The sequence below is a fragment of the Neoarius graeffei genome, chromosome 3 (assembly GCF_027579695.1).
Source record: "Neoarius graeffei isolate fNeoGra1 chromosome 3, fNeoGra1.pri, whole genome shotgun sequence".
NCBI lineage: Eukaryota > Metazoa > Chordata > Actinopteri > Siluriformes > Ariidae > Neoarius > Neoarius graeffei.
The window spans coordinates 100,386,527-100,409,887 of NC_083571.1; the positions used below are offsets into that span (position 1 = coordinate 100,386,527).

At 46.1% G+C, this 23,361-nt stretch overlaps 1 protein-coding gene across 1 annotated transcript in view; it reads right to left on the reverse strand.

The window, feature by feature from the left end:
• Nucleotides 1–23,361, reverse strand: part of pak5 (p21 protein (Cdc42/Rac)-activated kinase 5) — a 118,140-nt gene that overhangs the window by 14,328 nt on the left and 80,451 nt on the right. Inside the window, exons 3-4 of the mRNA XM_060917765.1 lie at nt 10,010–10,495; nt 7,872–8,005 (exon numbers count right to left, since the gene is read on the reverse strand). Coding sequence (XP_060773748.1) covers nt 7,872–8,005; nt 10,010–10,495 — 620 coding nt within the window. The remainder of the gene's footprint in view (nt 1–7,871; nt 8,006–10,009; nt 10,496–23,361) is intronic.

A 23,361-nucleotide genomic window follows, 5' to 3' on the forward strand; every position in this document is an offset into this window, starting at 1 on the left:
AGCAACTAGCATCCAGTTTAATCCTTAGTATTCACATCAGTAACTAGCATCCAGTTTAATCCTTAGCATTCACATCAGTAACTAGCATCCAGTTTAATCCTTAGTATTCACATCAGTAACTAGCATCCAGTTTAATCCTTAGCATTCACATCAGTAACTAGCATCCAGTTTAATTCCTCGCATTCACCTCAGTAGCTAGCATCCAGTTTAATCCCAAGCATTCACCTCAGCAACTAGCATCCAGTTTAATCCCTAGCATTCACCTCAGCAACTAGCATCCAGTTTAATCCCGAGCATTCACCTCAGTAACTAGCATCCAGTTTAATCCTTAGCATTCACATCAGTAACTAGCATCCAGTTTAATCCTTATTCACATCAGTAACTAGCATCCAGTTTAATCCTTATTCACATCAGTAACTAGCATCCAGTTTAATCCTTATTCACATTAACTAGCATCCAGTTTAATCCTTATTCACATCAGTATCTAGCATCCAGTTTAATCCCTCGCATTCACCTCAGTAACTAGCATCCAGTTTAATCCTTATTCACATCAGTAACTAGCATCCAGTTTAATCCTTATTCACATTAACTAGCATCCAGTTTAATCCTTATTCACATCAGTATCTAGCATCCAGTTTAATCCCTCGCATTCACCTCAGTAACTAGCATCCAGTTTAATCCTTATTCACATCAGTAACTAGCATCCAGTTTAATCCTTATTCACATCAGTATCTAGCATCCAGTTTAATCCCTCGCATTCACCTCAGTAACTAGCATCCAGTTTAATCCCTAGCATTCACCTCAGTAACTAGCATCCAGTTTAATCCTTCGCATTCACCTCAGTAACTAGCATCCAGTTTAATCCTTCGCATTCACCTCAGTAACTAGCATCCAGTTTAATCCCGAGCATTCAGCTCAGCAACTAGCATCCAGTTTAATCCCTAGCATTCACCTCAGCAACTAGCATCCAGTTTAATCCCGAGCATTCACCTCAGTAACTAGCATCCAGTTTAATCCTTAGCATTCACATCAGTAACTAGCATCCAGTTTAATCCTTAGCATTCACATCAGTATCTAGCATCCAGTTTAATCCCTAGCATTCACATCAGTAACTAGCATCCAGTTTAATCCCTAGCATTCACCTCAGCAACTAGTATCCAGTTTAATCCCGAGTATTCACATCAGCAACTAGCATCCAGTTTAATCCCTAGCATTCACCTCAGCAACTAGCATCCAGTTTAATCCCGAGCATTCACCTCAGTAACTAGCATCCAGTTTAATCCTTAGCATTCACATCAGTAACTAGCATCCAGTTTAATCCTTATTCACATCAGTAACTAGCATCCAGTTTAATCCTTATTCACATCAGTAACTAGCATCCAGTTTAATCCTTATTCACATCAGTAACTAGCATCCAGTTTAATCCCTCGCATTCACCTCAGTAGCTAGCATCCAGTTTAATCCCGAGCATTCAGCTCAGTAGCTAGCATCCAGTTTAATCCCGAGCATTCAACTCAGCAACTAGCATCCAGTTTTATTCAGTTTAATTCACCATAAATTACCCAATGATTGTTCATCACCCACCAACCCCAAACACACACACACACACACACACACACAAAATGGCACTTTGTATTTCAAGTACATAATTCAAATACATGTATCAGAAATTCTGCTCAACTCTGCATACACACACACAGTCAACTGCAGTAAGCAGTGTGTTTTCCAACCTCATCATTAACAGCATATGTACAGCAGAAGAACAATAATACAAGGACACTAGCAGTCCTGTTCAGGCAGCACGTCTGATTGAGCAGCACATCGGCTGTAAGAGCATGAACATAAGAGCCAGCTGTCGGGGCGGCTCCCTCGTTCACTTCTCCCTGCCCACAGCCTTCCCGCTGCACTCAAGGGGAACCCTTTATCGTACCATTTGTTTGTTGATGCCCCCACACTTTGAAGAAACCCGTTCCCCCTCACAGATGAGGAGTTTAATGATCTACGCACGCAATGTATGTGCCCGTAATTACATTTCCTGCATAGACAGTGAACGTGCGGATGTATCTATAGGTGACTCTATTGTCAAGGACAAACCTTCATCGTTAGTTTTATAAATGTGCATAAGAAACAAAATTAGCCACTGCAGAAGATCAAAAAAAAAAAAACCCAAATCCTCCAATTCTCTGTTCTGTGGCTCAGACACACATACAAACATATAACAATTGTACAATGCATCGCCCACCTTTGCAAAATCTCCTGCTGTCACGAGTTTCATCTCAGCCTGGGTTTAATTGGTATCTGGGTGCTGTTTGAACATCCTACACAGTCACGCAGTTTGATAATGTGCACTCTGTCTTGGCAGCATTAGCAAACTGAGTAGAAAACAGCTGGAAAGAGCAGCACATGTCCAGACACGAAGAAAAGCTCAGAGAAGCGTGCTCCCCTGTGGTCACTGTCATCAGATGTAAAATGTGCTTCCATTTCCATTGCCAATTTTTCCTATAAACCCATAATGTAATGTAGTAGCACTGTGAACCCTGAAAGGAACCACCATATGTGTAGACGTTCCCCTGAAATGGCAAAAAAATGTACAGAACCAATGCCTGTGTACCACGAAGCATTGCAGAGAAACATAATGTGTTTTATTCTCCTCACTGGAAGAAAGATTTAATCCCAGTATATTGCTCAGCTCTTCTGAACGCACGTATCTCTTTCTCTGTCGGTGCTTTGTTAACACAGCCTCTCTAATTCAGAGAGTGAAAGAGTACGTATTAGCATTACACTCGCAGAAACAACAGGCTTTTCATCCATAGCTTTCCATTACCAAGTCAAACAGCACATGCTGAATCGAAACAAAGAGAATTTAAAGTGAAAGCAGCTGAGCTCACACCTCCTCTTTGACTAATGAAGAGTCTGTTAGTGATCTCAGGACTTCACGCCAACGAGGTGCCCACCCTTGTGAAAGCATGCAATTAGATCCAAACACCGTGCCACATGAGGCTGATGTACACTGCCAATGACTGTAATTATGAATACACTCCAAGTGGGCGTAAACACACAGGCTGTTTAAACCCAAAACTCAGCAAAAGCAGACATTGGAAATATTCAGTTTCTACGTGCAAATGTACTAAGTGCTACACTTGAGCGTATTCACGACTAGGTGCAATTCAGCAAAGCTAATCTGCCTACGAGCATGTTTTGGGGCGGTAGGAGGAAACCCACATGGACAACATATGCACGAACAGTAAATTGAGGTCAGGATTGAACCCTGGAGCTGTGAGACAATAACTCTGCCCACTGCACCACTGTGCCACCCAGATTCAGTTCAGCAAAGATAGACAGTAATAACACCCTTTGTTGCACCTGCATATTTTACATGATAATCTAATGTCGGTTAAAGGAGAACTGAAGCCAAATTTTTTATTATCAAAATTCTATTAATCTCATTTTATTAAATATAGGAATGCGTTTTTGATCGCTATTTTGTCACTGCTATAGCAAGTTATGAGTGTTTGAAATATGCTCTGTAATATATCAGTCCATATGTCAAAGCAATGGCCGTAAACGAGATTCGTTGAGACCTGTGCGAGACATCGTAGGACGGAAGTAAAACGTACAGCGGAAATCAAAGTGACCGACATCTGCCAACGTTGTCAAAAGACGCGCGCGCCCTCTTTCGAATGCTGATGTAATCAAGCCGGAAGTTTTGTTTGTTTTGATAGCAATCAGGAAAGTTTGAAAAAAAAAAAAAGTAGGCAGTAATCGTCATTTAAACTCGTTTTTGTGCAATATTTCGTTTGGAAAACAGTTTTCAAAATGGCGGCACTGACACCTGGCTGACACTTCACGTTTCGAAGTCTCGCACAAGTCTCGTGAAGATCGCGCGGATAAGCGACGCCTGCCGTGGACCAAACGAACTAAATTCAACATGGCTAAAAACCGAATAGGCTGATAAGTCTCATCTCATTTCATTATCTCTAGCCACTTTATCCTTCTACAGGGTCGCAGGCAAGTTGGAGCCTATCCCAGCTGACTACGGGCGAAAGGCGGGGTACACCCTGGACAAGTCGCCAGGTCATCACAGGGCTGACACATAGACACAGACAACCATTCACACTCACAGTCACACCTACGGTCAAGTTATGCCGCTTTTCCACTACAAACGCGGCTGAGCCGTGCCGTGCCGAGTCGAGCTGAGTCGGGCTGAGCGGGGCTGTTGGAGTTGCATTTCGACTACAACCGCGCTGAACCGTGCTGGCTGGAAGTGGGTGGACACATTGGGTGGAGTTAGCGAAAGTGGGTGGACGTCACGTGATGTCGTTAAGCAGCGCAAACAGTGACATCAGTGACAGTGGCGGAACAAGTCAGAGCCGGGCCGGGGGCGGGGCAAATGACCGGGCCCTTTATTAAAGCTTATCATAACATCATTTTAGGCTACAAAATGTCCGCAACTGCGGTGTTTACCAATTTCAACACTACCGGGTGCAACTATGTTATTTAGTACATCAAGTCCTTCAAACGAACATGTAACTCAGAAACAAAAAACATTAGGATACTGTACATGGCTCATAATAAAACATCAATAGCCTACTGCGCGCATTATTTGAAGGGCATACGAATGAGCGCTCAGAGTGGTGACAGGAAGAGTCAGAAATAAAAGGAGGGCGGTGCAAACCTCACTGAATGCACTGTGTTTACCAATTTCAACACTACGGGGTGCAACTATGTTATTTTGTACATTAAGTCCTTCAAACGAACATGTAACTCAGAAACAAAAAAACATTAGGTGACATACTGTACATGGCTCATAATAAAACATCAATAGCCTACTGCGCGCATTATTTGAAGGGCATACGACGAGCCTTGCGCTCCGCGAACTCGTCCACGATGCTCTGTATGTCACTGATTCAGTGAGCTTTTAAGCGGTAGTCTCACGACCCGGATAGTAAACAATAAACATGGAGGACATGGAGTCGTTAGTGTTGCTGGTCTTGGTGCTGTGGCTTGTTGTCACCGACAATGCCAACAGATACTGGCAAGAGCGTATAGATGAGGCGAGGCGCATAAGGCTTCAGAAATTCTCGTAATTCGTAATTATTCTCCTTCCGGGTTTACGGTGTTTACAGATCCCAGTGCGCTCGCGGGGCATGTGAGGACACTCCTCCTCACCAATCAGTGCACAGGGGAGTGTCTGCTCACGCCCCCAGCCTCACTCGGCACGGCTTGGCTCGCTTCAGCCCCACTCCAAAACGGTGCGAGTTTTAGGGGCTAAGCAGGGCTGAAACGAGCTGAGTCGTGCTGGTTTTTGGTAGTCGAAACACGAGCCATGTCGGGCTGAAGTGAGCTGAAGCGAGCTGAAGGGAGCTGAAAAAGGGTAGTGGAAAAGGGCCATTAGAGTCACCAGTTAACTTAACCTGCATGTCTTTGGACTGTGGGGGAAACCCGGAGGAAACCCACGCGGACACGGGGAGAACATGCAAACTCTGCACAGAAAGGCCCTCGCCGGCCACGGGGCTCGAACCCGGACCTTCTTGCTGTGAGGCAACAGCGCTAACCACTACACCACCGTGCCGCCCCAGGCTGATAAGTATAATATTTAATTGCAATTACTTGCCAATACGAGTCACGATATAAGATTACTAACACTGAAAACGTAATTGAATGACACGTTAATTAAGAAATAAAGCAAGTTTAAAAATGACTTCAGTTCTCTTTTAAACTGGAACAGTTACATGGGAACATAATCAACTGGGACAAGATCTAGTACAACCCCGATTCCAAAAAAGTTGGGACAAAGTACAAATCGTAAATAAAAACGGAATGCAATAATTTACAAATCTCAAAAACTGATATTGTATTCACAATAGAACATAGACAACATATCAAATGTCGAAAGTGAGACATTTTGAAATTTCATGCCAAATATTGGCTCATTTGAAATTTCATGACAGCAACACATCTCAAAAAAGTTGGGACAGGGGCAATAAGAGGCTGGAAAAGTTAAAGGTACAAAAAAGGAACAGCTGGAGGACCAAACTGCAACTCATTAGGTCAATTGGCAATAGGTCATTAACATGACTGGGTATAAAAAGAGCATCTTGGAGTGGCAGCGGCTCTCAGAAGTAAAGATGGGAAGAGGATCACCAATCCCCCTAATTCTGCACCGACAAATAGTGGAGCAATATCAGAAAGGAGTGCGACAGTGTAAAATTGCAAAGAGTTTGAATATATCATCATCTACAGTGCATAATATCATCAAAAGATTCAGAGAATCTGGAAGAATCTCTGTGCGTAAGGGTCAAGGCCGGAAAACCATACTGGGTGCCCGTGATCTTCGGGCCCTTAGACGGCACTGCATCACATACAGGCATGCTTCTGTATTGGAAATCACAAAATGGGCTCAGGAATATTTCCAGAGAACATTATCTGTGAACACAATTCACCGTGCCATCCGCCGTTGCCAGCTAAAACTCTATAGTTCAAAGAAGAAGCCGCATCTAAACATGATCCAGAAGCGCAGACGTCTTTTCTGGGCCAAGGCTCATTTAAAATGGACTGTGGCAAAGTGGAAAACTGTTCTGTGGTCAGACGAATCAAAATTTGAAGTTCTTTATGGAAATCAGGGACACCGTGTCATTCGGACTAAAGAGGAGAAGGACGACCCAAGTTGTTATCAGCGCTCAGTTCAGAAGCCTGCATCTCTGATGGTATGGGGTTGCATTAGTGCGTGTGGCATGGGCAGCTTACACATCTGGAAAGACACCATCAATGCTGAAAGGTATATCCAGGTTCTAGAGCAACATATGCTCCCATCCAGACGACGTCTCTTTCAGGGAAGACCTTGCATTTTCCAACATGACAATGCCAAACCACATACTGCATCAATTACAGCATCATGGCTGCGTAGAAGAAGGGTCCAGGTACTGAACTGGCCAGCCTGCAGTCCAGACCTTTCACCCATAGAAAACATTTGGCGCATCATAAAATGAAAGATACGACAAAAAAGACCTAAGACAGTTGGGCAACTAGAATCCTACATTAGACAAGAATGGGTTAACGTTCCTATCCCTAAACTTGAGCAACTTGTCTCCTCAGTCCCCAGACGTTTACAGACTGTTGTAAAGAGAAAAGGGGATGTCTCACAGTGGGAAACATGGCCTTGTCCCAACTTTTTTGAGATGTGTTGTTGTCATGAAATTTAAAATCACCTAATTTTTCTCTTTAAATGATACATTTTCTCAGTTTAAACATTTGATATGTCATCTGTGTTCTATTCTGAATAAAATATGGAATTTTGAAACTTCCACATCACTGCATTCCGTTTTTATTTGCAATTTGTACTTTGTCCCAACTTTTTTGGAATCGAGGTTGTACGATTCCCCATGTGAAAACAGAAGCCAATACATTTCCAGTGGACATGCGATGACATTTTTTGAGATGGCTGATTTTAATTATCAGCGAAGTGAAATGACAACAGGAGGAAAACCCAGAAGTAGTAAATGAAAAATAATAATAATAACAGGAGAATGTCTGGAAATTGGAGCAGTTCAGAAACGTAAGCACTGTTGGTCAAGTGTGCTGAAGATGAAATTATTTGACAGATGAATACACAGTCTGGGATAAATCATTTCTGAGCCAATCGGCAGCAGGCTTTGAGATTGCAGTGTAAACAAAGAAAAAAAAACTGTGATAAACAACTTGAAGTACTTAGATTGAATACCGCACAAAATACGTTGATTTTTAATGTATATCAGGACTTTCCTAGCAAATGTGAACGCATACTCGGTTAAATATTGTTGGAAGGCTTATGACCAGTTTCAGCAAATTTGTTTCCAATGTTAGACCATGGCCTAATGGTTGTCCATCATTACCTTGTGTGCGTGACAATATCTGTTAAAGCCCCGCCTTCCAGGAACTCCATCACCACCCAGAGCTCGTCTCCAACCAGGTAGCTGTTATACATGTCCACCACATTTTCATGGTGGTAGTCCCTCATAATCACCACCTGCAGCAAACAGACAGACAAGCTCACCTATAAAAAAGGATGCACAATCAGCATGTATTGTTAGAACCAAAATCTGGTTTGGTTTCTGGATCTAATTATGATATACAGTACTGTGCAAAAGTCTTAAGCACATGTAAAGAAATGTCAAAAATGCCTTAAAATAATGAAATTAAAGGTCAGCTGCCTTTCAGAGCTTTCAAGTTTAGGTCATAAAAAGAATTTTCCCCAACAGCCAATTATTTTGTTTAGTGGACCAAAAGCTACTGAATTCGAATCACGGACTTCCAATTTTATTAGATTTTTTAAAATAGAACAATTCATGAATTTAGGGCCACGTGGCCCTAAATCCTCTGCTATTTTTTCCTGCTTCACCATGACCCAATTCAAGATACTACATCATGTATCACATGGTGGGCTTTCCCTGTTCGCGCAAGGCATTGTGGGATACAAATTTGAAGCAGGAGAGAAAAATGGCAGATGTGAGCGTGCGAATGAAACATGAAAGGCCAACTACAGAAACGGAAAGCGAGAAGAAAAGACGTTATGTTGCGAAGGAAAGGAAACGCAGGACCAAACTAATAAATATCGGCGGTCAGTGAGCACCTCGGTGTGATCAGCTGTTCATTTAGCGACAGAATGATGTAACTGTGGGCGGCACGGTGGTGTAGTGGTTAGCGCTGTTGCTTCACAGCAAGTAGGTCCGGGTTCGAGCCCCGTGGCCGGTGAGGGCCTTTCTGTGCGGAGTTTGCATGTTCTCCCCGTGTCCGCGTGGGTTTCCTCCGGGTGCTCCGGTTTCCCCCACAGTCCAAAGACATGCAGGTTAGGTTAACTGGTGACTCTAAATTGACCGTAGGTGTGAATGTGAGTGTGAATGGTTGTCTGTGTCTATGTGTCAGCCCTGTGATGACCTGGCGACTTGTCCAGGGTGTACCCCGCCTTTCGCCCGTAGTCAGCTGGGATAGGCTCCAGCTTGCCTGCGACCCTGTAGAACAGGATAAAGCGGCTAGAGATAATGAGATGAGATGATGTAACTGTCAGTGCACAGTCAAGGTAAACCTGTAGATGGCAGTAATGCAACACTGTGGATGCCAGCTGCTGTAAAACCCAAAAGAAGAAGAGGAAAGTAAACCTGCGCATGCGCACACGGACTTCCTCTGTCTGCTTGACTGCGTGAAGCGAGTGATTTCATGCGCATTATTTGCTTGGGAATCCCCTCAAATTAAATAACTTCCCAGCCACAGAATGGCCTGGGTTTTATTTTATTTTATTTTAATTTTTTTGAGATATTACAGAAATAAACATATATCACAATGACCAAATTTCAGCGGGAGCTAAATTTCACAGATTTTATGAAATCGAAAGGCCGTCTAGCTTCAAGATTAGCAAAAAAGGAACATGAGTAACGGCATTTGCTGTTGACAAATTAAAAACACAACACACCAACCATCACAGATCTTCGTGTCATTTCCTAGGAAGACAGGAATTGGGGACAAAGGAAACATTTCTGAATCTTCACTAGACACTCAGAAGATATATAAATACAAAACAGGCAATATTTTTAGGTTTGTAAATTAAATCAGCTTTCTTTAAAATGAAATTTCAGGAATTCTCATATCTGTTCAGCCAAAATTATTCCCATTAAGATTTGAGGAAACCATATTAGTGATCAGCTTTAATGGTTACACATGTACATATGTAGTTTATGCATTTGATAAATATATTCACTGACGCCCTTTACATTGAATACTTGGTGTAGAGACCTCCAGATAATTTACCTCCAGATAAATAGGTTTTTGCACTTGTTTGGACTTGCTCTTTTCCCGACCTTTCACTTTTACTTTACTATAGAGTCTTTTGTTTTATATGAGATATTAACTGTCTTGTTCACAAGGACAACCAACAGCTTACTGGCGATCAAGCAGGTAATCAAATCTGTCCAAATTCCCAAATGATCAAAAAGCTATGATTTAATCATGTCAGCCATTTTTATTCACTCTCCCTCACCTCATTAAAGAGCAACTCGCGCCGCTGCTGTTTTCTCAGGTCCATCTTTTTGACGGCCACCTGCTTGCCGCTGTGCTTTTCCGTGGCGATGCACACAATCCCTGTGGAGCCCTCACCAATCTTTAGGAAGTTGTCCAGGTACTCACGTGGGTCACCTGGGTTCACTACAAGCTGCAGCGCAGCACGGAACTGCTCATGAGAGACACGCGAGGGTGGTGGAGGCTCACAGGCTGAGCCCCAGTATCCGGGAGGGATGTAGGGTGAGGAGGGCTGGGAGTGAGCCCCCTGAGGGGTGTATGGAGGACTGGGTTGAGATGGAGGATGGTGATATGGCGACGGCTTGTAGTGGAAAGGAGGTGGGTACTGAAAGCTCGGTGGGTAGCCCATCTTGGCATGGCTCTGAGGTAGTTTGAAGGGGCCGCGTGGGTACGTCTCAGCTCCTGGCACCTGCGGGGTCCCATCCCGTGACATCCTGTCATACTCAGCCTGTTCACGAGAGCACAGAAAAACGCAAGCCTGAATTTTTGAAACAGAATAGAGCAAACAGAGAATATCCTTGACAGTTCAATCAACCATATTTACACGATGACAAGAATGATGCTTTGTAAATGTTTGGTACATCATTTATCAAGGAGCTAAAGCTTTCAAGGAAAAATTCAACACCCGAGTCAATGCAATATATCAAGTAAACCGGGGTAAAAGAACAGAGTAGGTGAAAACAACTTCAGCACATACAGATACATGTATACCTATACACATCTAGCATTTAAATCATTAGATATTAAGGAAAATCTGGACTGAAAAAAATGTACTGTGACTCTGCTGTAATTTCATATTAATAAACTTGTAATCATTACTCAAACAGAGGATATACCAAATTATGATACATACAGAAGACTTTTTTGATGGAATAACAAGATCAAGTGTGAGCTACTGCTCACTTACGTACGTATCCCCCCGCTCTCGCTTATATCAGAATGCAAGCAATCGAAGGAATACGACACTTATTATGAATGGTGACTTCAACAAATAATTAATCCTGAAACAAGTAAGTAAAGAGCAGTGTCTCTCCCCAGGTATTTCAAATAGCATCCTGGTAAACTGTCATTTTGAAATAGCATTTTGCTTCTTGAAATAGCGTCAAAATCCACCATATATGTTTCGTAAATACATTCAGTCGGTAAACAGGAAGTTGATGTGCGACAGACCTGAAAACGGTACACATGGTATAGAACCCCAAGCTGAAGTTTGGTACCAAGTACCACGTGGCTATGATTTGTGATTGCTGAGAAAAAGGGTGTTTCGGGCAGACGGAGATACGGACAGAGGGACGAACAGAGGTAAACCAGTATACATATATATCACACACACACACACACACACACACACACCCGTCGGAGCAGGGGTATAATAAAAACGTATTCTATTCCCTTCTAGTGGGTTTCATTCATTTGGTTTGATAGCATGCAATATTGTTAGCATATCGCTTAGAATATGTGTATTACATCACGCTAACCAACAGAGAATGAGCACTGAATATCGTTTACAATATTACATGGTTGTCAAGACAGCATGGCGCCACAAATCAGAGACATAAAACTTCCATGCCGGTGAGAGACTGTGACAATTTGTAAACAAACATAGCCGCCAGGTTTGCTTCGTTAAATATGGAAGACTTTGAGAGAATTTTGAAAGAGAAAGTATGCGTTGAACACCTGAAAGGAATGTATAATAATAATAAGAGGCGGCACGGTGGTGTAGTGGTTAGCGCTGTCGCCTCACAGCAAGAAGGTCCGGGTTCGAGCCCCGTGGCCGGCGAGGGCCTTTCTGTGTGGAGTTTGCATGTTCTCCCCGTGTCCGCGTGGGTTTCCTCCGGGTGCTCCGGTTTCCCCCACAGTCCAAAGACATGCAGGTTAGGTTAACTGGTGACTCTAAATTGACTGTAGGTGTGAATGTGAGTGTGAATGGTTGTCTGTGTCTATGTGTCAGCCCTGTGATGCCCTGGTGACTTGTCCAGGGTGTACCCCGCCTTTCGCCCGTAGTCAGCTGGGATAGGCTCCAGCTTGCCTGCGACCCTGTAGAACAGGATAAAGCGGCTAGAGATAATGAGATGAGATGAGATAATAATAAGATTGGCTGGCTTTTTTTCGTGGTATATCAGATATATTCCATTCAGCTAGCATGATATGGAACTCATCTTCAACTCATTCAATATCATGCTAGCGGAATGGAATATATCTGATATATCACGAAAAAAAGCCAGCTAATATTATTTAAATATGGTAATTTTTCCTTAAAATGCCACATGATTCTGACTGAATAAAACCTACTTCAGATTTTGTGCAGCGGCACAATGATTCTAATATTCATCACACCATAGTACATACCATACAATTCTCTCTCTCTGTCTCACACACACACACACACACACAAAACAAATCCCACAAGGTACGTTCCTTGTTTCAGCATTGTCAGGATGGGCAAGAAATGGTGGAGGTGGCTGGGGAGAGGGAAGTCTGGGCTGCTCTGCTTAGACTGCTGCCCCCGCGACCCGGATCCAGATAAGCGGTAGAAGATGGATGGATGGATGGATGGCAAGAAATTAAATTATGTTAAATGTGTTAACCCCACTCCTGAACACATATTTAGGAGAACATGATGGGGGAGAATCCTTAAAGATGTCTGACGAGAATCCCACTATGGGGCATTTAGCCAATCACATTCTGCTGATATGCTCACGGGATGAAGGAGCCCCAAGACCCCCCATACGGTGCTGCAATCACTCCCCGGCTGGCTGTCAGCCAGGGCTCTCCTCACCCATGTTCGTTAAACGCACATTAATCTGAATTTGGCAGTATAATCAACAGCCCAACTGGACTGTGAAATTGAATTCTGTGGTGGAACATCGCACGGGCTGTTTTTATGCAAAGGCTGCAGAAAACAACTGTGCCACAACGTCAGTCTGTCACAATGAGCCCCCCAGTGTGTGCATTTATTTGTGTGTGTGTGTGTGTGTGTGTGTGTGTGTAAGAATGTATTTCCCCAAGCACTTCACACTTAAACAGTGGTCCACAACAGCAGGAAACCACTGCATTACTTGAAATGCCTTAGCTGAGTCAGATGGGAAAAATGTTTTTTTTTTTTTTTCCTGAGCATCTGATGCAGAAAAGGCTCTACTACAACTAATGAAATGTAGTGGAGTGAATAATAATAATAATAATAATAATACATCCATTATCCATAATCGCTTATTCTGTGCAGAGTCACGGGCAAGCTGGAGCCTATCCCAGCTGACTATGGGCGAGAGGCGGGGTACACCCTGGACAAGTCATCAGATCATCACAGGGCTGACACAGAGACAAACAACCATTCACACTCACATTCACACCTACGGTCACCAATTAACCTAACCTGCATGTCTTTGGACTGTGGGGGAAACCGGAGCACCCGGAGGAAACCCACGCAGACACGGGGAGAACATGCAAACTCCACACAGAAAAGCCCCCGTTGGCCACTGGGCTTGAACCCAGAACCTTCTTGCTGTGAGGTGACAGCGCTAACCACTACACCACTGTGCCACCAATAATAATAATCAATGTCTTCCCGTACCATTCATGGTACATTTGGCAGCACCGTTTCATAGCCCTCAGCCTCTCACCTATATTACATAGCTAGGGTTACAGTGGGGCGGCATGGTGGTGTAGTGGTTAGCGCTGTCGCCTCACAGCAAGAAGGTCCGGGTTCAAGCCCCGTGGCCGGCGAGGGCCTTTCTGTGTGGAGTTTGCATGTTCTCCCCGTGGCCGCGTGGGTTTCCTCCGGGTGCTCCGGTTTCCCCCACAGTCCAAAGACATGCAGGTTAGGTTAACTGGGGACTCTAAATTGACCGTAGGTGTGAATGTGAGTGTGAATGGTTGTCTGTGTCTATGTGTCAGCTCTGTGATGACCTGGCGACTTGTCCAGGGTGTACCCCGCCTTTCGCCCGTAGTCAGCTGGGATAGGCTCCAACTTGCCTGCGACCCTGTAGAAGGATAAAGCGGCTAGAGATGATGAGATGAGGGTTACAGTGGGGGGCTAGTCCTCTGGTAACCATAAGAGTTTGACCCCCCACTCACATCTGTATTGCAGCATGCCTTGCCAGATGGCAGTAGGCACCATTTTTATGATGGTCTTTGGTATGAACCAATCACGAGTAGAACTTGCGCTCTCCCGATCAAGAGGCAGACACTCTAACCACCAGGTGTTAGGACTAGGACTGTTTTGGCCTCTAGAGGCCGCTGTTATTTCCTTTTCATGTCGTGTTTATTTTGGCCTCTAGAGGCCGCCACTGTTCCTGTGTCTTGTGTTTGTGTTAATTGCCTAATTATCTTCACCTGTGTCCTTAATTAGTTTGTCTATTTATACCCCTGAGTTCAGTCCTCTTGTCACGGAGTCTTTGTGCTGTTATGTTTATCTCCAGTTTCCTTTGTACTGTGTTTTTTTGATCTTCTTAGCTTTTGTATTTTTGCACTTTGCTTTTCTTTTGGATTACACTCTTTGGTTTTTTTTGTCTTTTGTTTTGCCCTGTATATAGTGTATATAGTTTAAATAAACCTTTTTGATTCTTTTTCTACTTCCGCCTCACGCCTCTGCATTTGAGTCATCCCCCTGGTGGCCTAGTGGGGGTTTGCTGGATCATCACACCAACGAACCAGGTTCGAATCCCAGCAAAACCCTAACAGAAAGACTCCGTCATGACCGACTCAGCAGAGGCTGCTTCAACTGTCTACCCGGCCAACCTTCAGGGAATTATGGCAGCTTTGACACGCTTCGGAGCAACCATGGACGCTCATGGACGTACGCTCACCAGCCAACGTGAGGCCCTCGCTCGCCACGAGGAACTGCTTCAGCAAATTGGGAAAACCCTGGCACAGCTGACATCTCTGCCTGCATCTCCTGCTCCTGATCCAGCTCCCACTCCTGCTCCAGTGCCTCCTGCAATGCTGCCTTCTTCACCTCGCGAACCCAGCCTTCCTGCACCACAGAGGTATGACGGCAAGCACAGTGAGTGCCGAGAGTTCCTTACCCAGTGTCAACTCACCTTTGAGCTTCAGCCTACCACCTACACTACGGATCGCCGCAAGATTGCCTTTGTGATCACCTTATTAGCTGGTAAGGCGCGAGCCTGGGCTACTGCTATCTGGCAAAGACAGGGACCTGAGTGCTTTGATTTCCAGCTGTTTTCTGAAGAGATGCTTCGGGTCTTCGATCAGGCAGACATCAGTACCGACGCAGCCCGAAAGCTCATGTCCATCCGGCAAGGAGGAAGCGTCGCAGATTACGCCATCTCGTTCCGAACACTCGCAGCAGTAAGTGGATGGAACGAGACTGCCCTGGTGTCAGCCTTCCACCATGGTCTGTCTGACCCCATCAAGGACGGTCTGGCCTCTATTGGATGCCCAAGTGACCTCGAAACCCTCATCTCACATGCTATTCGTCTGGACAACAGGATGAGAGAACGCCACCAAGCCTTGAGCCCCCCCAGCCTCCCTACCTCTACCTGGAGACCGTCTACCTCCTTCAGTGACTGTCCAGAACCCATGCAAGTGGGTCGTACTCGCCTCTCCGCATCTGAGAGGGAGCGCAGAAGGAGAGACAAGTGCTGCATCTACTGTGGCAAGCCTGGTCACTTCCGAGCATCATGTCCCGAACTCTTGGGAAAAGGACCGCCCCGTCCAGCCGAGGGAGGGTTGTGACGGGGCCTACTCTCTCTCCCGGACTCCCTGGCCAAGGAATCTACATCCCGGTCTCCATCTCCTGGGGTGAGTCTGTCCACTCTTGTCAAGCTTTGATAGACTCAGGGGCGGCTGGGAACTTTATGGATATTCACTTCGCCCAAAGCATCAATATACCTACTGCACCTCTTGAAGTCCCTCTGTCTGTGTCTGCCCTCGATGGCCAAGCGTTAGGTGATGGAAGAGTCACTCAAGTTACTTCTCCAGTCTTCCTCCAGTCTCAAGGTCACAAGGAAGAAATATCCCTGCACCTGATTCCTTCACCTGAGTTCCCAGTTATTCTAGGCCTTCCTTGGCTTACTCGCCACAACCCTCGCATAGACTGGGTAACTAGCCAGGTTGTGGAATGGGGCCCTGCATGCCATGCCTCTTGTCTGCTCTCTAGCTCTCCTGTGTCTCCTGCCGAGCCCCCTGATCTCACCGAGTTATCTCAAGTTCCCACAGAGTACTGGGATCTCAAGGAGGTATTCAGCAAGAGCAGGGCCGCCGTTCTTCCTCCGCACCGGGCCTACGACTGTGCCATCGACTTGCTCCCTGGGACTACCCCTCCTCGTGGCAGACTGTTTTCACTCTCTCAGCCAGAACGCAAGGCCATGGAGGAATACCTCAAAGATGCCCTGGTCTCTGGGTTTATTCGACCCTCCACTTCACCTGCTGGAGCCGGCTTCTTCTTTGTCGGCAAGAAGGATGGGGGGCTCCGACCATGTATTGATTACAGGGGCCTGAATAAGATCACTGTGCGCAACCGATATCCCCTTCCGCTGATGTCCACAGCTTTCGACCTGCTCCAAGGCGCCACCGTCTTCACCAAGTTGGACCTACGGAACGCATACCACCTCATCCGTATCCGACAGGGAGACGAGTGGAAGACTGCCTTTAACACCCCGTCTGGGCACTACGAATACCAGGTGATGCCCTTCGGACTCACCAACGCACCAGCTGTTTTTCAGGCCCTAATCAACGACGTCTTAAGGGACATGATTAACCTATACGTTTTTGTCTACCTCGATGACATCCTTATCTTTTCCAAGACCGTGCAGGAGCACCGCCACCATGTCCGCCAGGTTCTCCAGAGGCTGCTACAGAACAATCTGTTCGCCAAGGCCCAGAAATGCGAATTTCATGTTCCCGAGGTCTCCTTTCTGGGATTTATTGTACGGACAGGCCAACTCCAAATGGACCCTGCCAAGACCCTGGCCGTCCGGGATTGGCCTACTCCCAAGTCCGTTAAGGAGGTTCAGCGGTTCTTAGGATTCGCTAACTTCTACCGCAAGTTCATCAGGAACTTCAGTTCTGTGGCAGCACCCATGTCAGACCTCACCAAAGGGACAGGTGGATCTTATGGCTGGTCTCCTCAGGCAGAAAAGGCGTTCAAAGACCTCAAGGACCGCTTCTGCACGGCACCCATTCTGGTTCTCCCGGACACCTCCCAACCATTCATCGTGGAGGTGGACGCCTCGGACAGTGGTGTCGGCGCGGTGCTCTCTCAACGTTCGGAAGGAAAGCTGCACCCCTGCGCTTACTTCTCCCACCGCCTGAGTCCTGCTGAGTCCCGGTACGATGTGGGGGATCGAGAACTGCTAGCGGTCAAACTGGCCCTTGAGGAGTGGAGGCACTGGCTGGAGGGAGCACAACATCCATTCCTGGTTTGGACTGACCACAAGAACCTGGAGTACCTCCAGCAAGCCAAGAGACTGAACCCTCGACAGGCTAGGTGGGCCCTGTTTTTCAGTCGATTTGACTTCACCCTCTCATACCGCCCCGGCTCCAAGAACACCAAACCTGACGCACTGTCCAGACTGTTCTCTGCCACTAACAGGGAGAATGAAGTCGGGCCTATTATCCCTGTGTCCCGGATTGTGGCCCCTGTCCGCTGGGGTATTGAGGAGGCTGTCCGACGAGCCCAACGCCAGGACCCCGGTCCTGGGACGGGGCCACCAGGCCTCTTGTACGTCCCACATCAAGCCCGGGCCAAGGTTCTCCAGTGGGGTCACTCTTCCCCTCTCACCGCCCACCCGGGAGCTCGGAGGACCCTGGACTTCCTGAAAAGACGCTTCTGGTGGCCTAACATGGAGCAGGAAGTAAGGTCATTTGTCCTGTCCTGTGAGGTTTGCACCAGAACCAAGAACCCACGACAGCGTCCCCAGGGTCTCCTGCATCCTCTGACCATTCCCCGGCGTCCCTGGTCCCACGTGGCAGTCGACTTTATCACGGGTCTCCCTGAGTCACAAGGTAACACGGTCATTTTGGTCTTAGTTGACAGATTCTCCAAGGCCTGCCGCTTCATACCACTGTGCAAACTCCCCTCTGCTCTTGAAACTGCGAAACTTTTGTTTAATCATGTCTTCCGAGTCTTTGGTCTTCCACAGGACATCGTCTCAGACCGAGGGCCCCAGTTCTCCTCCCGAGTGTGGCACGGGTTCTGCAAGGTCATCGGAGCCACTGCCAGCCTCTCCTCTGGGTTTCACCCACAGTCCAATGGTCAGACGGAGAGGCTCAACCAGGACCTGGAAACCACCCTGCGAGGCCTGGCTATGGATAACCCGACATCGTGGAGCACCTGGCTGCCATGGGCGGAGTACGCCCACAACACCCTGCAGTCATCGGCCACCAAGCTGTCGCCATTCCAGTGCCAATTCGGGTTCCAGCCACCTCTGTTCCCGGACCAGGAGGAGGACGCGGGGGTGCCCTCGGTCAACCAATATGTGAGACGGTGTCGCAAGACCTGGAGCAAGGTCAGGAAGACCCTCATACAGACCTCCAGAACCAACCAGACTCAGGCCAACCGCCATAGAAGACCTGCACACGCTTTCCGCCCTGGGCAGCGTGTTTGGCTGTCCACTAAGGACCTTCCACTGCGGGTGGAGAACCGCAAGCTTGCTCCTCGCTACATTGGCCCCTTCAAGGTGGTGCGCAGGGTGAACCCTGTCTCCTACCGGCTCCAGTTGCCCCGGACTCTGAGGATCAACCCCACTTTCCATGTTTCCCTGTTACGGCCCGTACTGACGTCTACGTATGCCCCTGCCCCTAGGAACCCCCCACCCCCCCGCATCTTCCAGGGGCAGACTGTGTTCACTGTGAATCGCCTGCTTGACTCCCGCCGGGTCCGCGGCGGGTTGCAATATCTGGTGGACTGGGAGGGCTATGGTCCTGAGGAGCGCTGCTGGGTTCCTGCTCGGGATGTCCTTGATAAAGAACTATGTCGGGACTTCCATTCGGCCCATCCGGATCGCCCTGGGAACGTCAGGAGACGCTCCTAGAGGGGGGGGTCCTGTTAGGACTAGGACTGTTTTGGCCTCTAGAGGCCGCTGTTATTTCCTTTTCATGTCGTGTTTATTTTGGCCTCTAGAGGCCGCCACTGTTCCTGTGTCTTGTGTTTGTGTTAATTGCCTAATTATCTTCACCTGTGTCCTTAATTAGTTTGTCTATTTATACCCCTGAGTTCAGTCCTCTTGTCACGGAGTCTTTGTGCTGTTATGTTTATCTCCAGTTTCCTTTGTACTGTGTTTTTTTGATCTTCTTAGCTTTTGTATTTTTGCACTTTGCTTTTCTTTTGGATTACACTCTTTGGTTTTTTTTGTCTTTTGTTTTGCCCTGTATATAGTGTATATAGTTTAAATAAACCTTTTTGATTCTTTTTCTACTTCCGCCTCACGCCTCTGCATTTGAGTCATCCCCCTGGTGGCCTAGTGGGGGTTTGCTGGATCATCACACCAACGAACCAGGTTCGAATCCCAGCAAAACCCTAACACCAGGCCACTCACCGGTCCTCTTTTTATTTATAGCACTTATAGTTTATTCATCATTGGTAATTACTTTATCCTGGTCAGGGTTATGGTGGATCTGGACAATATCTCAAACACTATACACTGTCAGAAACAAGGGTACAGTAGGAGTCCATTTCTGTACCCCAAGGTACACTATACACTAATGTACCCCTTAGGGCTCATTACTGGACCTCAAGGTAACTATTTATATCTTTTTAGGGTCAAAAAGGTACATACATGTTCCCAAGCAGCATATAAAGGGCACAAAAAAATACCTTAGAGGGTACTGTCCCAGTGACAAGCTGTTGTACCCCTAAAGTGGAAACACTACTAGCTACACCATCCTACTGTCTAAACTCTCATAGTCCTTTACACCAACAAGGGCACAGTGTTTAAGGCTCTGAGCTAGTAACCGGATGATCCCAGAATAAACCGGATCCCACTGAGCCCTCTACTGTAATTCTTCTAGTTCAAAGTCAATTTAGATGGAAGTGAGTGCCGCATAAATAAAAGTAAAGTACTTGCAGGTCATCTAGATTTAAAAACACCTAAAACAATAATCTCTTCATGTGCTTTGAAACACTATTCTGAAGTCTAGGAAACACAACAGAAAATTCTCTATCACTAACTGTGTTCATTGTGTTCGGCAGAGGAAACTGGACGGTCTGTAATGCTTTAGGAGATCAGCAAGATGATGATCACCAACAACAAGAGTGGTACGGGCACCACACAATCATGGTTTTCCAGTAAGAAACACCATTAAGTATAGATGAAGAAGAAAAAGAAGAGGAAACAACGAGACCGTCAATGACGGCGTAGCTCACTCTGGCCCCGTGTAGTCCAGAAGGAACGATCTAAAGTGGGCCACTTTACACAATAAATGTTGCAGGCTATATACACTATATACAAACTATATATAGAAGCTATATACACCCTAAGAATACCGACCTATTTGCCAAAAATAATCCAAAACGGCAAGGAATTGACTGGGAAGAAGCGATTTTTGTTGAATTGCTCATTAAGGCTTTATTAGTTCATAACTTCATTAATAATTGTAATTAAGCAAATCTGGGTAGAAGTTATATGCACCCTAGGTAGCCCTACCTTCATGCCAGAAAGAATCAAAATTGGTGAAGAATTGAGGGAGAACAAGCGATTTGTGTGGAAACTGCTCATTAGGTATTGATTAATTACTCCATATCTTCATTATTAATTGCAATTATGCAAATTTGGGTAGAAACTATATGCAGCCCAGGCAGATCTACCTTCCTGCCAAAAAGAATAAAAATCAGTGAAGAATTCAGAGACAAGAAGTGATTTTTGTGAAATGTGGATGACGCCGGACGGACGCCGGACAACACAGGATGGCATAAGCTCATCACCTGTCCACCATCTCATCTCATTATCTGTAGCCGCTTTATCCTTCTACAGGGTCGCAGGCAAGCTGGAGCCTATCCCAGCTGACTACGGGCAAAAGGCGGGGTACACCCTGGACAAGTCGCCAGGTCATCACAGGGCTGACACATAGACACAGACAACCATTCACACCTACGGTCAATTTAGAGTCACCAGTTAACCTAACCTGCATGTCTTTGGACTGTGGGGGAAACCGGAGCACCCGGAGGAAACCCACGCAGACAACATGCAAACTCCACACAGAAAGGCCCTCGCCGGCCCCGGGGCTCGAACCCGGACCTTCTTGCTGTGAGGCGACAGCGCTAACCACTACACCACCGTGCCACCCACCTGTCCACCAGATGAGCTAAAAATTTTTAGGTCTTCCAGAAACTCCACATTCCCATGACATACACTATGCCATTCCACTGTAAAATGGAGGCACAGCAAGAGGAGAATAAATGTTTGTTAGGTATATGAACTTACTTTTTTTAAAATCATAGTTAACGTGTAAGCTACAAAGTTATTACAAGTAAACAAATGTCACGTTCACAACACATTTTAAAACATGATGTAGTATTACGCAGAAGGTTATTATAAACAATCCCCTGGACCTTCCTGAATCATCCTGATGCTCTACTTTGAACTGGAACTGTTCATACTTTCTGCTGCTGTGGTTGGTCCCACATATATACCATAAAGCTTAACCCTCCCACACGTTTCCCAAGATTCATCCTTATTTTGGTTTATAATGCCACCATGCCGGCACGGTGGTGTAGTGGTTAGCGCTGTCGCCTCACAGCAAGAAGGTCCGGGTTCGAGCACCGTGGCCGGCAAGGCCCTTTCTGTGCGGAGTTTGCATGGTGTCCGCGTGGGTTTCCTCCGGGTGCTCCAGTTTCCCCCACAGTCCAAAGACATGCAGGTTAGGTTAACTGGTGACTCTAAATTGACCGTAGGTGTAAATGGTTGTCTGTGTCTATGTGTCAGTCCTGTGATGACCTGGCGACTTGTCCAGGGTGTACCCCGCCTTTCGCCCGTAGTCAGCTGGGATAGGCTCCAGCTTGCCTGCGACCCTGTAGAACAGGATAAAGTGGCTAGAGATAATGAGATGAGATGCCACCTGGATAGTGTAGATGTGTACCTTCTACAAACTTCTGCTGTAAACATAAACTGTCCTCTTCACACCCCTGGATACACAGGCCATTAGCTGTTATTATTTTAATATGATCAAGCTGAGGGCGGCACGCTGTCGCCTCACAGCAAGAAGGTCCTGGGTTCGAGCCCCGGGGCCGGCGAGGGCCTTTCTGTGTGGAGTTTGCATGTTCTCCCCGTGTCCGCGTGGGTTTCCTCCGGGTACTCCGGTTTCCCCCACAGTCCAAAGACATGCAGGTTAGGTTAACTGGTGGCTCTAAATTGACCGTAGGTGTGAATGTGAGTGTGAATGGTTGTCTGTGTCTATGTGTCAGCCCTGTGATGACCTGGCGACTTGTCCAGGGTGTACCCCGCCTTTCGCCCGTAGTCAGCTGGGATAGGCTCCAGCTTGCCTGCGACCCTGTAGAAGGATGAAGCGGCTAGAGATAATGAGATGAGATGATCAAGCTGAATGGATGGGTTCACTTTTGAGTCCTTTCAAGGTTTTCTCCTGATGTTTCAGGGAGTTTGTCTTTTCCACCGTCACCTCTGGCTCACTCATTAAGAATCTAAAGCTACAACCAGACGTCTGGAAAGTTGTTTTGTAAAAAATAACTTTCAAATAAGTTACTTCAAGTAGCTTTTAATACAACGTTATTTTAGACCATCTATTGTTTTCAATTCATATCCAGCTCTTTGGATGCGTCATCCACAAACCTGATGATGGTTTTCATGTCGCTGCTGATGATATATAATTATACTTACCAGCTCATTAGATTCATCAGCACACATATGCATGATAAAAGACAGCAACCTAAAAGCTTCAATTAACAGAATTGTCATTCTCTTAAATTCTGATACAAGAGTGCTCTGAGAGCACAATATCCCCCGCTGGCAACTATATCTATGCTAGAAGGCCATAACTCTGGTAAAATGCGACTGAATTGAACGAAATTACAATATGCGTATTAACGACATATAACAGAATCCTGTCAAGTTTTGTGAAATTCTTCTAAAAATTGAGAGAGGAGTTGATTTCAGGTGAATACCCTTCCCAGGACGGATGGACAGACAGACGGACAGATGGACATCGCCACGACATAATCCCCCTTTGGGCCTTTCAGCCAGCGGGGGATAAAAACTGAAATGCTGATATTGGGTAGTAAGTCAGCCTACAAAGAAGTTGCTGATTTTATTTGATAGTTATTCTGTGAAACCAAAAGCTACTTTTAATACCATTCTGCATCCTTACCAAGAAAACAGACTGCTATTAATAATATTAATTATT